Source organism: Aythya fuligula, chromosome 10 (assembly GCF_009819795.1).
Source record: "Aythya fuligula isolate bAytFul2 chromosome 10, bAytFul2.pri, whole genome shotgun sequence".
NCBI classification, from domain to species: Eukaryota; Metazoa; Chordata; class Aves; order Anseriformes; family Anatidae; genus Aythya; species Aythya fuligula.
This window is the reverse complement of record NC_045568.1, coordinates 21,098,118-21,114,667: the sequence shown is the minus strand read 5'-3', so window position 1 is coordinate 21,114,667 and position 16,550 is coordinate 21,098,118. Positions and strand designations below refer to the sequence as shown.

Genomic DNA, 16,550 nt, shown 5'->3' with positions numbered 1-16,550 from the left:
CCTGTACCCGACATGTGTGACAGCAAAACCTGGCAGCGGGGAGAAAAGTGACATGGCACTGAAGATTGTTAAGCTGAAATTAGCCCAGGCCATGAATGACAAGGTTGCACTGAATATAACCTCGCTGTGTTAGAGGAACAGGTCACAGTTTTGTTTCAAACAGCACTCAGTATCACACTTACTGCTCCATTTACTCTTCCAAGGAAGCACAGCTACCGAAGAGACTGAACAAGCATGTCTGCAGCTGGTGGGTAACTGGATTTGGGAGCAGAGAGGAGGCTTATAGAGCTCCTGCCCCAATGCTATGGGCAAGATGAAAGCTGTACAAATGAGAATGTGTAGGGTGGGCAGCTGTGGGCCATTTCTGGCAAGATCCAGTGCCAGGAGGGTGGCACTGTCCTGCTTCCCAAAGGAGATGAAACTTGTATCAGAAAGTCCAAAAGGTGACTGCTCAAGGGTCGAGAAAGGTCAATAGGGACACTCTTACTACTAGACATTGGTACACACGTAAAAGACATTTTAGACAGCATTCCCCCAGTGCTTTAGAATTTGGCATAACAGCCAAATAGAAGAATAATACCATGTTAAACCGAGGGGCTCTTGACATTAAAAAGATGCATGGCCTTCGAATGCTTTCACAGAGAATGTGTGTGTGTGTGTGTTTGTTGGTCTACCTAGGTGCCCAGGAGATGCCTGCTGGAAAGCAGAAGAGGCTCTGTGCATGTGCACAGTGATCACTGCATTCATCCCTCCCACGTGGGAAGCCGGAATTAGCTCAGCACCGAGCACAGGCACAGCCACGGCACTGCCGGGGTGCTTCCCCAGCTGAAAGGAACTGCCCTCCTCTTCTCCAGTTTTGCCTGCTCCAACTCTTTGGCTAGGAGCTGCAAGTAACAAACATCTTAATAGAAAAATCAAGAATGTTCATGAAGTGCAAAGAAGCTAAATTCACCGGAAAATTTATTCATGCTGTATAATTCTGTAATACCGAGTGTCTAACAAAATTATGTTTGGAGCTGCGTGGTTAAACAGCACCTTTTCACTGCAATCAATTTTTTTTTCTTTTTTTTTTTTTTTTCCAGAAAGCCTTGATTTCAAATATCTTGAAAATGTTTAACAGCTGATATTAGTAAGAGCACAGATTTAATATAAAGCTCTTTATTTCACAGGCATGATAAGCATCATGACAAGTGGTGTAACTATGGCAACTATTTTTTTTTCCCCCCTCTTTTCCACTGAACCACAAGAACAGAAGTCTCGCTTGACACAGTGCCAGACTTCCCCCAGGTAAGCCCCAGTGCTCCAAAGTACCGAGCAGGAACCAAGCAGAACAGCAGACCCCAGGACTGGAGCCCCTTTCTTTTTTATTTTGCATCTCAATTGTGTTTCACGGGCATTTACATGTGTTTAGACATTAACCTAGTGCTCTTCCTTTTTTTTTTTGTAGTATGGCCAGAAAGCAAAAACTTTCTTTTTTATCTATTTTTTACTTTACTGTCAGACAGAGTTCAAAACCAACAAACTCACCCTGAACTCAAAATACCTATTTTCAGGAATAAAAGGATGTTCTCTTCTTTAATGTATCAACATGTGCTGCTGGAAAGAGATGCACACGTTTCCTTTCCTGAAGCTAATAAAGAGCAAAAAACACTGGTATATTCCAGAGATGCTGGATCTGAAATTGGTGTGTATTTGCAATAAGAAAGAAACACTGAGAAAGATTCCTTGTGTGCTTTGTGATTTGTTCTGCTTACTGGTCCACCACAAAACACAAACACAACCAGGCCCCTGCTGCACAAATATATTCTCTGTTTGCTATCTGTGTCAACACAAAATAATATCTATTTTACAGCACTGTTTTGTGTCAGTGACAAATGAATGCTCAGCTGTATCTCACACTCTTTGTACTCATGTGCTCCTCCGGTTCATCAGCACTATCATTTCCAAGCGCTACACTGAAATTTTGTATTTGTTTCTTCTTCACAAGGATAACCAAAATATATTGAAGGCTTGAGTAAAATCACCAAAGATGCACAGCTGCACACAGGAACCTGCTTGGATAACATTATCTTTGTATTACGGAGGCAAACAAAGTGCCTGTGATGGCAGTTCCTTGAGTAGAGGAGCAGCAGCTATCACACAAACATGGCTAAACCGATGGACGGGTGCTTGGATGTATTATTGGATATATATTTTGTATTCACAAATATTTATAACTAATATGAGCATCCCTGGTCATCTCAGACCCAAAGCATTGTCCTCCATCCTGGATGACATGGTGCGAAGCAGTACAGAAAATCTGACACTGAATCAAAGTGACTAATTTCTTGCAACATAAACCAAAAAAAGCAACCCTGAAGGACTGTAAGTGTGGTCATCATGCCTTTTTTTCCCACCCCCCACAGGGAATATGAGGAAGTGAGCTGCTCACATCAGATAGGCTTGTGGGGACTTTTGTTGACTGAACTTCGCTACCACATATGTTCAATCCTGTTACTTCAGCAACAGCTATGAATAGACCTCCTCTTACACCTGAGGGGAAAACAATTTAAGTCACTCATTTAATACAGGTTTTGCACCTAACCTTATCATCTGTATAGATTTCATCGCAAATGTAAGTCACTCACTTCCAAACCAGATGTTAGATGTCCTTAAAATAATTCATATCACTGTCCTTCACTCCCCGCAGTCTGTGACAGCTGCTGTGGTGCTGGTGGCTGCAAACCATTTCACAGGAACAGAGGCAGAGCTGCTTCGTGGATGTCTGAATTCAGCACAGAATTTTTTAAGGAGAATAAAGAGAGGAAAATATCTTGCCTTGACAAACAGGAGGGTAAAATGGGTGTCTCAAGGAATGTGTTATTGGCTGCCATTGGCCAGAGCCAAGCATAACAATGTCTGTGAGTGAAGAAATCCCTCACTGGCATCGCTGAGCTGAAGGTAACTGAATTACACCAGAGAATGGCCACCGAGCATCAAATTTAAGCTCAACTGTTGCACTTCACAGTCCATTAGAAATATTTTCTTTCCCAGAGTATTGCTTCTCAAGCATTCACTGAAGGCTTTTCCTTCCAGTCCTCTCTGCATAACAGGCCTGGGTATTTGAACTGCACTGAGGCCATTTAGCGGAGGCATTACAGCTAGATGGGGAGCACTCAGGGCTGACAGAAGGTGCGTTCCCTCAGAAATAGACTGGCCACGTCAGACAGTGAAGGCTGCTCGTGTATATAACCATTGATATTGACAATAACTGATTGTAATAACCACAAATTAAAATGTCTGCAACACTGATTTATAGCACTCAAAAATCACAAATTACAAATGAGATCAAGAAAGTCTGCAAAGGTTCTAAACTGGAAATTCTCAAATTTAGTTTCCCTACTATCTCAGAAGCTACAGCAGAGTGCAAAGCCTAGCATATACTTAGCTGTTCTCTCCTAAAATCCAGCTACTTCCAGTCAAACTACCCCCACTTTCCTCTGCAGTAGCCAGACAGCATAGTGCATCTGTCCTAGTAAGTCTTCATTGGGCTTGGAAGGTTCCTTACATCTAGTCGGGTTTTGCACCTGAGGTTACAAATCATGGCTGCTCTTGGGGAAACCTTTGTTACAATTGTAGTAGAAATAACTGTTAGAAGAGTGCACATCCCAAAAACTGCAAAATGCACTTGCAATGCTTCCCATTGCTTGGGTAGGGGAGGAAAAAAAATAGGACCCCAAAATACTGCAATGTCCTAGTCTGGGGTAATTCCAGTGATTTTAGTGAAATTAAGCTGTGAATGTCAAGTCTTTCATAATCCTCTATCCCTTTCTTTGAGACATCTCATTAACACAGAGAAGGATGTGAGTGTATGCAAGAGACTACAGCAAGCTACCATGTGAGAGCAGCATCAAGGTAGTCCTGCCAAAGTGATATTTACCCTACTCGGGAGGAGATTCATTATAAATATATGGAAGACACGAGAGCCAAAAGTCTGTCTTCTCACTGATATTACAATTTATGAATTTGACAAATTCTCCCTGAGAGGATGTAAGGACTGATAAATTAGTCAAAGGGATAACTCAGCACTATTAAGAGTTTATTAGGCAAAAAAGTGACAGCAGGACTGTCCTTTAGGTATAACAATATATGTGCAAAATTTACAGCTCACTCTTCTTCCAAATTTTCTAGGAAAAATAATCATGGAAAAAGAGAAAAAACAGAACAGAAGATGAATACTAATACTAACAAGCTAATTAATTCCCACTTTTGTCTCACATACCTAGCTACCTAAATTTTAATAATCAATGCACCTACAGTCATGAATTTTATCTATTTTAACTAGAATTGTTCAAACCTTACACTATAAGTTGATCATTTAAGTACATAAAGAATTTTTTTTTTTTTTTAATGGAAACAGTCTGATTCTTCCCTGCCTGTTTACAAGTCTTGTATCATAAAAGTCACAGAAGGTGTGAGACAGTCTGCAATATAATTAACTCGGAAGCACGCACCTATGTGGATGTTTTAATGTGCATTACCAGAATTGGTTATTCTCAGACATCAGAGGAGAGCAGCCCATCCCTCGCACATTCAGACTGTGCCGTGCCTGGAGGCTGCCAGCTCCCCGGCGTCTCGTGGCATCCGCCAGCTCCTTATGGGCACGCACAGCTTCTCCAGCAAAGTATCCTGGCCATATGATAATACCAATTAAAATAAATCTCCCAAGTAACTTGAGCCCAGCTATGCTTGAAGTCAAAAAGACAAAACGTGTCTTTCCCTGACCTACCTTCAGGTCTCCTTCAAGCAACAGTTGCACCAGATTTATTTCTGAGAGGTTTTAAATGAAACCTTTAAATAACACATACAGCTCTCAGCCATTACAAAGTGCTGTGATGGCTTAAGAAATATTCACTGTGATGGGTACCCTTTGAAACTTGAAACATCATGAGAAGAGTCTAACCTTGCACTGCTGAGGAGAGTGATTGCAAAATCGCATCACCCATGAGATGGTTGGGGAGAGAATAATTCCTGGCACAGTTTGGCTGCCGGGCAGTGGGATGCTGCCATGGATATATAAAACCTGAAGGAAAACATCAATTCAAATGGATACCGAGAGCTTGAGAAACTGCTAAAAATTATAATGCAAACTGAATGTGCAAGTGCAGACTGGGGTGGAGGGGTGGAAAAGGAGTCGTGTTCAAACTTGCAAAGCCAAGCTCAAGCAGAGGGGCCAACTTGTAACCCCCACCACGTTTCCATAGCTCAGAGCATCCACCTTTCCCCAAACCAGAGGAAACGGGGGAAGCCTGTGCTCTTCAAGGACTGAGCCTTCTCAGCAGGCAGGCTACAGAAAGCCGATTTTACCTGAAAAATTTGCTAATTAAGGAAGTTAATTCGTTCACACATTTTATGCCTGAGCCCCTCCCTATCATTTGAAATCGTTTCCCCGGGCAGAGTTTTGCAGCCCAGGTACCCCCAGCTGTGGGGGTACAGGGGGAGGTGCACAGGATGTTTGGAAGCATCTGTGCCATGCTTAGGAGAGGAGCGCATTGTTGTTTGAAGAAATTCATGATAAATGTTTATTTTTCAGTAAGCTATTCCAAAATAAAAATAGATGCAGTGAAGACCTGTCAAAGTCTTTTGCTTATCAATTTTTGCTGCATATTCTCATTTCTTAGCAGTCTCCACTAAATAGAAAATCCTTCAAGTGAGGTTAAACACAGAGCACTATTTTTCGGGCTGAAACCAGCAGGATTTAAAATGAAAATGACATCTCAATCCAGAAAATAATGATTCTGTATCTCATACTTTAAGGTGGGACAAACTACAGAGCATCCTGCAGTTCGGACATGAAGCTTCAGAGAGCTGCCAGGTCCCCGAGGTGCTGCTGGCCAGAGCGGGTGGCCCCGCGCAGGGGGATTTCACGCTGGGGCGCAGAGGCACAGCACCCAGCCCAGCCGAGGCAAAGCTGTGGGAGCAGACAAAGGAAGAAAGGGAGCTGGTGGGGCTGCATCACACCGATGTCATGGCTAAGATGGCTTGAGGTGCTGAAGCACTATCAGTACGATCTCATTGCAAATGGCAACCAGTGCCCAGTAACCAACCAACCCCAAAACAAGGGGTGCTCTCAAGTCAGTCTCTCTGTGACTGCTTTCATAAATGCAATGACAGACTTCAGAGCACCAGGACCCATGGGTGCTGCTCTGGTCCTCCCCAGTGGGAAAAATGGGAGCCATGGTTTTCCTTGTCCTTCTTATGCCCACATGAATCCCAACACACCACGCAGCACTTGCACCATGTAGGGGAACTCCTGGAGCTGTGAGCACAGAGGCCTGCCGCCCCTGAACTAGCATGGTCCTTGCACATCCTGCCCTGAAGGCAGCAGAGGAGAGGAGCTGCCCTGTCCTGCCGGGCCGATGTGATCCATCTGCCCACAGTGAGCACCTCTGTGCTGGGATTAGCACCGGGCAAAGCTGCAGGAACACAGCGCTCTGTGAGCTGGAGGGGTGAACCCAGGTCCTCCAGGTATCGCAGGCAATGCAGTCACCCGACTGCCTCTTCCTCCTGACCTGCAAGCATACTGCTTGGAGATGGATCAGGACAAGAGTGCTGCAGATATTTCTGTGGTACACAACGTGACTGTAGTCCTGCAAATGCATTTGATGCTTCTTCGCCTTATTCAGGTGATGGACATTTTTTTTCCCTGACCCAGATACTATGTAGAGTTTTTCAAGCCTTGTATTTTCATCAGCCTCAACAGTAAAGAATCCCTATTTGTCACTCACAGGAAACAGTTTAAAGGCATTATAAGTACACATGTCCATGCATCACATAGCAGAAATTGATATAGTCAAGCAGCAGCTATTTAAGCACTGTGCTCATACCTGCATGCAAATATGGTACTAGCAAAACAAATGTCAATTTACAACTAAGTTGATATTTTCCTGATATCATTGCTTTGCTTTTAATACAGTGTGTAGTTTCTTGCTGTTTTCATGTTTTACATTCCTGGAAGAACGAAACAGAACATAGCAAGCAGTGCCACAGAAATCATCCCAGTGGGAAAAGAGGTGCTCATGGGTGAGGAATAGAGAACTACACCTGATGCAGAAGAGCTCCAGAGTGGGCAAAACCATCACAAGCCCAAGTCATCCTCCACTGTAGCATTTTTCATAGTTCTGCATCAGGAAGATTTTAAAATTTGGGCAAAGAATCTGAATAGCCAATTGCTTTATATAGGACATGGATAATAAAATTATCTGTGTGCCTTTGCAGATACCAGTTCTGTATGTTATACAGCAATGTTATATTTATTTTCAGAAACATGTTAGCTCCTAGTGCTTTATATTTTAAACATTTTTTTAGTTTTATAAAAAAAAAAAGTGATTTCTCCCAAGATGTGCAGTCTCTTATATAGCCCACTTATTCTACTGATCTCCTTCCTTTAGCAATTTCATCTTCATGTAGTTGCTCTTTACTCTTTCACATTACATTTGCAATAATACTTTGAGTGGCCCCTTCTCCTCTCCAACTACTTTGTTATATTTCCCTCAACACCAGTCTCTGTCAACCTTTCTGACTTCAGCCCCTGGGTAAGTCAGGTCATTCTGATGCTCATAAAGAGCTTCACACCTTAAATAAGGCTTTCTGCCTGAGCTGTGCAAGTTAGAATAACAGGCATGATTCAAATACAATAAAAAGCAATTTGAACACTTCACAAGAACTTGAGCTGAATTGAAACTGGAGCTGTGGCAAATTACACCAGCTAAAGATATTAGTGCTTGGGATTTTTTTTCCCTGCGACTCAGAGACTCAATTCTAGCTACATTCCTACCTGTGCTGATACAAGTTCCCACCTATTAGGGATCAGCTAAACAAGGTTTGGAAGGCTGTATACAGCAATTTCCTCCAGCCCCAAGTGCACAGTACCATGGTATCCAGGCCAGTGCCTTTCATACCTGGCCAAAACCTCAAAGCAGTAGCAAAGCTGGATGAGCAGACACAATTGCAGATATGAGAACTTGTTAATGGCTGTTGGTTATTTATCTCCAATATCCAACGCTTTATCATTCCCTTAATTTCACTAGAAAAACACTAACTCTTGGCTGATGAAGTCACAAATACAAAATCAGCTCACACAATCACCACGTAGGCAGTCACAACACTTAGAAAAAGCCAGCACTCAAAAATTGTTCACTTATGGTTATTCAGAAGTGGTCACTGGGATCAGCCACAGGGAAAAAAATAAATAAAATAAAAAAGGAAAAATAGTTTGCAAACTTTTTTTTGAGCAATTTATAATTTTAGAGTAAAGAAGACTGCTTACACATTTGCATATGTTATTTTTACGCTGCCAGGCAACCCTGCTGGTAAGGCAGCTAGAAGTGACTCAGAAAGCATTTTGTTAGCTGTTAGATCTGATTGCCATAATTAAATTTTGATGATTTGTTTGTTCCTTTTTAAATTGTTATCAAATACCTACATCTTCAAAGGCTTCACTGGGATCCACCTCCACGGAGGGGATGCAGAGGATGGCCAGGCTCACTTCCCTGCAGCACAGGGGTTAAAATTGTCCAAGTCCTGGGCTTTCACTTTCCAAAGCAGGCCCTTCGTATGGGAGCTTTGGATAATGGATGTGAACAATTTTTAAGACAGATCCTTGTTTTGACACAGCTGCACTAATGCACATTCCTCATTTACTCATGTATATTATAATGATAATAATTATTTGAGAATAAAATGAAAAGAAGCTAGATTTTTTCCTTACCTTTTTGGAAAGCAGGCAAAAGCTATACAGTAGGTGGAAGAGTGTACCAAGTAACAGACTTTTGAACACTCTTTCTTACTGGTGGTATGCAGTCTACAGGAAAAGTAAATACATTGGTATGTATAATGCGTCTGTTCACAACAAACTCTTCAAATTTTGCCCTGTCACTGAGGCCATGATATTAATCTGACTGAAGAGATCGGATTAGAGCAGCGATAGTGGAAAGCTGAGAGACGCCAATACACAAAATTAGCTCTGGGCTGGAAATCAATGAACCAGGTCACAGAAGTTCAGGTACCTCTGAACATGGGAGCAGCTGCCCACAAAAGGGCAGGTCTGGTTGATTTTTTTTTCTTCTCCCTTTAACAAACTCTGGAGCATTTTGGTTTCAATTTAACACTCCCCAGTCCCTCCTTGTCCATGCATTCACTCTTGGGTTCCTCAGCATCACTGACAACCATTTCAGTTTTGTCTCTTGGAAGGATGGAACAGGCAATGCCATGTCAGTGGTGTTGAGGATCAGCACAAACAAATACACAAGCACAGCACGGGACTATTTGCAAAGCAGTGCCCATACATCTGCAGAGGTGTCTGCAGCCCACATACGCTATCCACAGCTTACTGATGATGAAGTCAGTGTCCATTCCCAACACACGGAGAAAAATGAGAACTGACATGCACTGTACTTGTTGTCATGCTGGTCAGAGAGAGAGAAGCTTGCAGCACTCAGGAAAGCATGGTTTTAAAATGGAAACTTGCAAATGATTCCTGTTCTGTTTAGGAAAATGGGCAGGCAATGGACTCCACTCCTGAAAATAGAATCATCTGCCAAGTAATTTCTACGTAATGCTAAGGAAAGGAGAAAAAAAATCATCTTGAAGATGCCTGCATAGGTATTGAGCCCTCAAAGCACCTGCTAACTTAAAAGTCCATGGACTTATAATGCTACTGAAAATCAGACCCTTACAGCTATTCAGACCCTAAATTTTCTGGCAAGTACACGGGGTCACCAATCCTTTGCCACTTCTCAACAGATCTCAGCTAAACCCCCTGAATGTCCCCCCTCAAGGTGCCCTTCCTTTCCAGCTGTTTGTCACTTTGATGCCCTCAGTCTTGGCCAGAGATGCCGCATGCCTCCTCTTCACTACCATATACTAATGGGCATTGCTGCAACACTTGCCTTGATCTCAGAGCTTTATCAGCTCCAAAAAGAGCAAAATATGCAGGTGAACTTGTCTACAGCCACTCTCACAGGTGGTGAGACTGATAACAGGGATGGTGGGAGACAACCCTCCCCACACTGCCAAGCCCACCCCAATTCCTGCAGGCAAGAATCTGCCCAGAAGAGCCCCTTGCATGTCCAGCAGCCGGGCAGCTCTGGGCACTGCTGTTCCCTTCTCACCGGTGCTTAAAGAGGGAAATGCCCATAAAACAAATGCCTGCCCAGGAAGGTCTGCTGGTCCAGCCCACAAGAAGCGCAACCACCTCATTACCAAACAACAGCAATGCTGTTCTCCCTGTTGCTGTGTTTGGGAAAGCCATGAATTAAAGCAAGTGGCTAAGGAGAAGGAGTAATTACATGTAAATCTCAATATAAGTTAAATATGGGTTGGAGTTTCAAATGTTTTCTTGGGCTCTGACCCTATTCTTGCAGCAGAAACAAACACAGAGCCCAGCAGTTGCTTTCGGTTCAGCTTCAGGCTTGATGAGAAGCATCTTCCCAAACACTGAGAAATTTAAGCAAGGCACACAAGAGCAGAATGAACTTGTTACACGGGCAGAAGCTGCTGTGCACCAAATTCTGTTCATCTTAATCTGCTGCAAAACATTTCAGATGCAGACATGTATTAGCAGAAAAAATGTTGAATGAGTAAAAGCATGCACATGCCAGATGGCAAGCTGGAATGATTAAGAGAGTTGTCACAAGGAGCACAGCTATAGATTGAGAAGCTTGGCCTTAATATATCCGATTCAGCATGGAAGCCCTCCCAGGTCAGGGCCGGGGAGCTCAGCTTGTGAAATTTCTCACTTTAAGGCATTCTAAAGCAAAAGCTGCAACCCCATGAGTCCCTGCTCCTGGTGGGCAGGATGTAAGGTCACTGCATTTCAAATGGGTTTCCTCCCACATTAGTACAGTTTCTTTTATACTTATTCTGCAACCTCAGTGCTTGAGCCCACACCTTTCTTAAGTGCTCAGCACCTTTTCTCCCAGCTCGGACCCCTGCCCACCAGCTGAGGCTCGCGTGCTCTGCTTCTACCCCGAGCTCAGCCCTGCTGCTGGGGCTCACCAGCTCCTGATGCCTCAGGTAATTGTCAGTCTGTCCAATTTTACGTGCAGATCTTCTATTCATTAGGAGGGCTTTTCAAGCTAATGCTAAAAAAAAAAAAACAAACAATATAGGTTTTGTGCAAGGCTGTTTTTCTGTAGAACCATCCACATTTTTCTTTTTTACTCTGTTTATAGGCCGTATAAGTGGGACAGGCTAGAAATTTGGGCTTAGTCACCAAATTCCCCAATGTTTGGAGGTACATGAATCCCATGCTGATAGCTCATTGTTAATCTGTTAGAAGATATGAAATATTTGTGTATTTTCAATAGAAATGGCAACTCCAGTCTCCAGTACCTGAGTAAGCCACGAACAGCAGCATCACCAGGAAATTCAACAGAAAATCAAACAAAAACCCAACTGCACTTTTATGCTTCCAAGGAAACACGTGGTAGCTAAGCCAGATCTGCAGCTAAGTTTGTTTCCACTGTGCTGGCGAGCCTCAGACTCATTGCTTAACTGCCCTCAATTAATTAACTTTCAGCCTAAGAGATTTCCAAGGAGCCTGTTACAGAGCTGGCAGCCAGAGTGTGCCCAGCCCCGTGCAGGCCATGGCCAGCTCCCCGCCTCCTCTTATTGGCAAGGAGGTTAATACCAATTTCAAAAAGATGCCAAAAATACATGTTTTTGTTTGTTTGCTTTGCAACCTTAAATATTAAAAAGCTCAGTATTTGGAGAAAGACATTTAAATTAATACGGTTGCATGTTTCCTGACTGGCTAAGTTTAACAAATGGGACTTTAGAGTCTTCCATGTAAGCCAAAGAGCTCACAGAAATCACTTTCCAGTCACGTACATCAATTTTGAAGCTGTGACGGCTTCCCTCCCAGTGGACTTTACACCAGCTTTACATCAGTGCTAACAAAACCAGGGCTGAAGGCTGGATCCTTAAGGCAGAAGCTTGCACACCACGGCAAGCGGGGGAATCTGCCCCTTACTGCTTTTACTGCCTCTTAAAAGAGCATTCTGGCATATAGTCCCTGGGCGAGAAAACGTTGTTTTGTAATAAATATGGGGTTTTAACTGAGCACTATTTCTTTTTAATAAAAACATCTCCTTCCCAGGGAAAAATCTGACTGCTTTGGGAGGAGGGGAGGAAAGTATTCTCAGAAGTCTGGAAACTGCAAATAAGATGCAGAACAGGAAAAAGAAATCAGAAGGGAAAACCAAGAATATGAAACTACCAAAAACCAGTTCCCACAGGGCAACACCTCTATTTCTACATCAAATGTTTCACGATCAGAACTTTTTTTCCTCTTCTTCTGGTTTATGTCCTTAAATGAAAATTTTTATTTTATGTTAATTTTTCTGAAGGAGAGGCTCACTCCACTTCATTTGACCAGACCAGAAATTACTGAAATACAGTTCAGTACTTGCTAGCTGGCTTTGGGACCCCCTTCCCTCCTCACCTTTCCTCCTCCTCCTTGCTCCCCCTCATGCCGAAGCCTGGCCCAAGGGGCTGTGAGCCTCCCCGAGCACCATGAGGAGCTGCCCTGGTTGCACACGGGAGGGCTCAGCCCCAGCACCACGGTGTGGAGAAGAACCAAGGACAGAGAGTGGAAGGGTTTCGTGCTGCCTAGCAGACATTTGACGTAGCAGAGGACTGCAGCTCTCCTGCTGGCTAATACCTTACGGCAGGAAATAAATCTCTTTCCTCATGCGGTGAAGGCTCTGTTCAGAGGAGGCATGGGATGGCCCTTAATTTGTTAGAAACATTTCCTCGCTGTCTCCTGCTTCTGCCAGCCCCATAAGACAGTTCACAGTTCGTGAAGACAAATTCTGTTTTTCCAGTTAGAATATGCTTTGTATACCTGTATGATAAGACATCACAGAAACACACTCTAGGGGTGAATAAAGGGAGGAAAAGTGCTGTGTCAATAATTTGCTAGCTGTTCCCACTTTGCTTTGACAGCAGAGTTTCTGCTTTGAGGCAGATATTCAGACAGCAGTTTAATAGACAAGAAGTGGCAGGAATTTCAGCAGCAAATGGATGAACGGATCATGGGCAAGGAGAGGGCATTTCTCTACATTCAGATCTGTTTTTCATAAAAACTGCAGACATGCCTAAACCTTTCCAATATGCTACAAAGTTGTGCAGCTGTCTCCTTCCTCAGCTCCCTCCAGATTCAAATGCAAATCAAATTTGATGGCCTCAGTATGTAATTTTGTGCTACAATATACCATGCTATGTGCATTAAGGAAATTGGAAGCATCTTTTCGATCTATTATCCTCTTAAATCAATGACAAGATCTGCATTCACTTTTACGGGACCGGATAAAATCCCTAAATAGGAACTTCTGGGATGGTGAGATTTTTTGCAAAGAAACTTTGCAGAAAACGTAATGGTAACTCAGGTTAGCATGGCTATGGGTGAGCTTGGCACCTGTCCCTCCATCCTGGAAACTGCACCAGCCGGGGCTGACTCTGCCACAAGCTGAAGGATGCTGCAGGTGCTCGAGGATGCTGCTGCTCTGCCACTCACAAGGAGGGGAAGGAGGAGGAGTCCCTCACAGCTACCACACCCTGTGTAAGGAGTTGCTGCCAACTGGCACAACTCGAAAAAAATGAGGAGGAAAGAGAGAATTTAATAAAATCGAGTAATCAAAAATCTTTAATTGCAAAGGCCAAACGATACTAAGCACTCGGGCATTGGCCAAGGTCTCCAGCACACACACACACAACCCCAGGGAGAGGCGGGTACTCACTGTTGGGGTCCACGTTCTCACAGAGCTCCGTCTTCGCCTCGCCGTTGGGCCTGTCGCTGGGCTTGTGCGAGAGCCGGGACGACATCGTCGCTGCCGTCACCACAGCCTTGAAGCTGCGCTTCCGCTTCTGGACGTTCAGCTCGGGGTGGAAGATGATGATGTACACTTTCGGCATGTAAAGCATCCCCAGGGCCACTGAAGCACTTAAGTTCATGGATATTGTAAGTGTGGTAGTTTGTATGTAGAGCTAGGAGACAGAACACATGAGGCACTATTACAAATAAGATGACTGGGAAGCAGGCTGCAGTACTCAGAGAGCATTAAATACGATCAAAGTAACTGCGGTGGGCTAAACACAGGGCAGCAGAGCACTGCACATTGCAAGGAGAAGCAGAAAGGTGAGCAGACGGGAATCAGTGGTCAAGGCAAGCCCGTGCAGCCTGGGCTCTCCTGGGGCCTCCAGGAGGTGCACCAGTGACACCACTGCGGGCAGGTGGGGCTGTCTGACCCAATTCTCAGTATTCATGCTTGTGCTTTGACCAGTGACTGTGACACTGTGTGCTGAACTTGTTAACCTTTTAAAAACTTTTTATTTTTTATTTATTTTTAATGATTTTTTAACCAAAGGGGCAAAACTTCGACACTGCAAAATGCCGTGAGGTCCAACACGCACCAGCTAGCAGGGGATCAGCAGCCCCTTCGGAGGATCAGCAATAGAAACATTTGGTGCCTTTTAACAAGACAAGTTCTCTGGTATGCTTACAGCATAGGTCCTTTTTATTTCAGGAGTGAAGAACAGATGTGGATTTCGATAGTGCTGGTATAAATTTAAACTTAGCTCTACTGTACATTATAAAGAACACTAAAATTATAATATAGGTTAATTAAAAAAAAAAAAAACTTACCTTTTTTTAAAAAATGATTTTTTTTTCTTGTTTTTACTATACTTCAATTCTGTACAATTCATTGAAATAACTGCAGAAAATACATAACAATTTGTGTGCTCCTGTCATTTAGCTATGCTTAGTATGAAAAAATTGTATATATGCAAGTCAGAGAACAGCTACTCCCATGAGATCAGCATTCAGAGAAACCACAAGTGTTTTAAAGCATATTCTGCAAACCCATAGGGTTAGAAAAGCCTCTTTTCTTTTCTTTTTTTTTTTTTTTTTTTAATTATCTTTTTAGAAGACACACTTGATAGAGGGACTAGAACAATTCTTGTAACTTGAAAGGATTTTCCTGAGTTAAAAGGCACAGACAGCACGATGCAGGTGTGAGAGAGCTGAAAAAGGAGCAAGCTTCCTACAGATCCTGTTCAAAAATTAAATATGTGGCAAATCTATACACATGCAAAAATTATTACACATTGTGGATATTCCTTCAAAACACTATTTTCTCTTCTCCTTCTGTTCAGTGCTAATCAGTTTGAACTTCTGATGGAAAAGCTCCATAAATAAATATAATGGCACAGTAAAATGCTGACCCTACCCAGATATTTCCAAATTGTCGTATCTGGAAAAATATGATTGTCTCCAGACTTGCTAGTTATAGCTACATAATTGTTGCTATCATACTGATTAAGATGACCACTGGAAGCAATAAAATGCATTATGGAAAATATAAAAAACATGCTGTGCACAGACATCTCTCTATACTGATGCACACAGGCAAAAACTAAAGTGCCTTCTCAGTTCCTATTTACTCATTATCAGAAGGAAATGACACTGATGTTATCAGAATTTTGCCAAAGCCAGGCCATTAGGAAATAACCCTTCACATTTTGTGAGGAAATGCTGAGCCAAGCTACACAATTTGAGGCTGGAAGGCAGCATGAGGGGTCACCCAGTCCAAAGCCCTGTTTTATTTTTGTGCAGCTGGGCAGTACTGCTGCCTGCTGCTCTTCTCTGCAGGGTTACTGCACATCTAGTCATTCCTCACCTATACCTTGCCTTTGAATGTTGTTGCACTACGTATGCATATTCCATTTCTTGATTTCTATATATATAAGCGCAGCGCATATTCATCTTATAAGGACATTTGAAACAGAAGGCAGTTTGCTGTGCATTAGTTTCCTTGGAGCTAATCCTCCTTTTGGTTACATCCAAGCAAATAACCCGTAACTCAGTCGGGGTTGAGTGCACTGCACTGGTGTAAATAACACTGATTTAAATATTTATTAAATTAATAGCTTTTTGAAAATTGGAAATTTAAGGACCGAAGGATAGGCAGGAAGATGCCCTCTTTATCCTCAAAATGTTTGCAACTTCTACCAGCTTTCATCCTCGCTAAGTAAGGTAATTACTATCTCTAGCTCATAAAGAGCTCCTGCAGTTGTTGGGAGCTGCAGGCACACAGCGCCTCTGAAGCTGGGGAAGCTGTGGGCTGCATACATGACAAATTACATTACACCTAGGGACTGTCGGACTCAGCTCAGCATTCAGACCACATACCTCTCTGTCAATAATTCGGAAGAAAGCCAGCTAACGCAACATCTGCAGTCCTTCTGGTTTAGTCTGAGAAGGACATGGCTCTGTAACACATTGAATAACGTGCTTCTATATACAAGGTACATAACTAAACCTGACAGGCAGTGAATATATATTAAGTAGTATGAGACCTGCATTTCTACGAGGTTAGAGAAGGTCTGTGCGAGCGAGGGGCTCTGCCACCAGTACAGAACACACATGGGTACAGCTAAGGGGTGGTGTGTTCAGCGCTATTCTCAAATGACTTCAACCCGCAGCACGCCTGTTCAGGAAGCCATAT

At 43.1% G+C, this 16,550-nt stretch overlaps 1 protein-coding gene across 4 annotated transcripts in view; it reads right to left on the bottom strand.

The window, feature by feature from the left end:
* GRM7 (glutamate metabotropic receptor 7) overlaps positions 1–16,550 on the bottom strand; it is a 274,151-nt gene that overhangs the window by 25,600 nt on the left and 232,001 nt on the right. For 3 of the 4 annotated variants that reach the window (XM_032194324.1, XM_032194322.1, XM_032194321.1), the window contains 2 exons: positions 13,782–14,028; positions 8,750–8,842 (listed from right to left, as the gene is read on the bottom strand). In XM_032194324.1, coding sequence (XP_032050215.1) covers positions 8,772–8,842; positions 13,782–14,028 — 318 coding nt within the window. In that variant the 3' untranslated portion in view covers positions 8,750–8,771. The remainder of the gene's footprint in view (positions 1–8,749; positions 8,843–13,781; positions 14,029–16,550) is intronic. The other variant, XM_032194323.1, reaches the window with a different exon arrangement.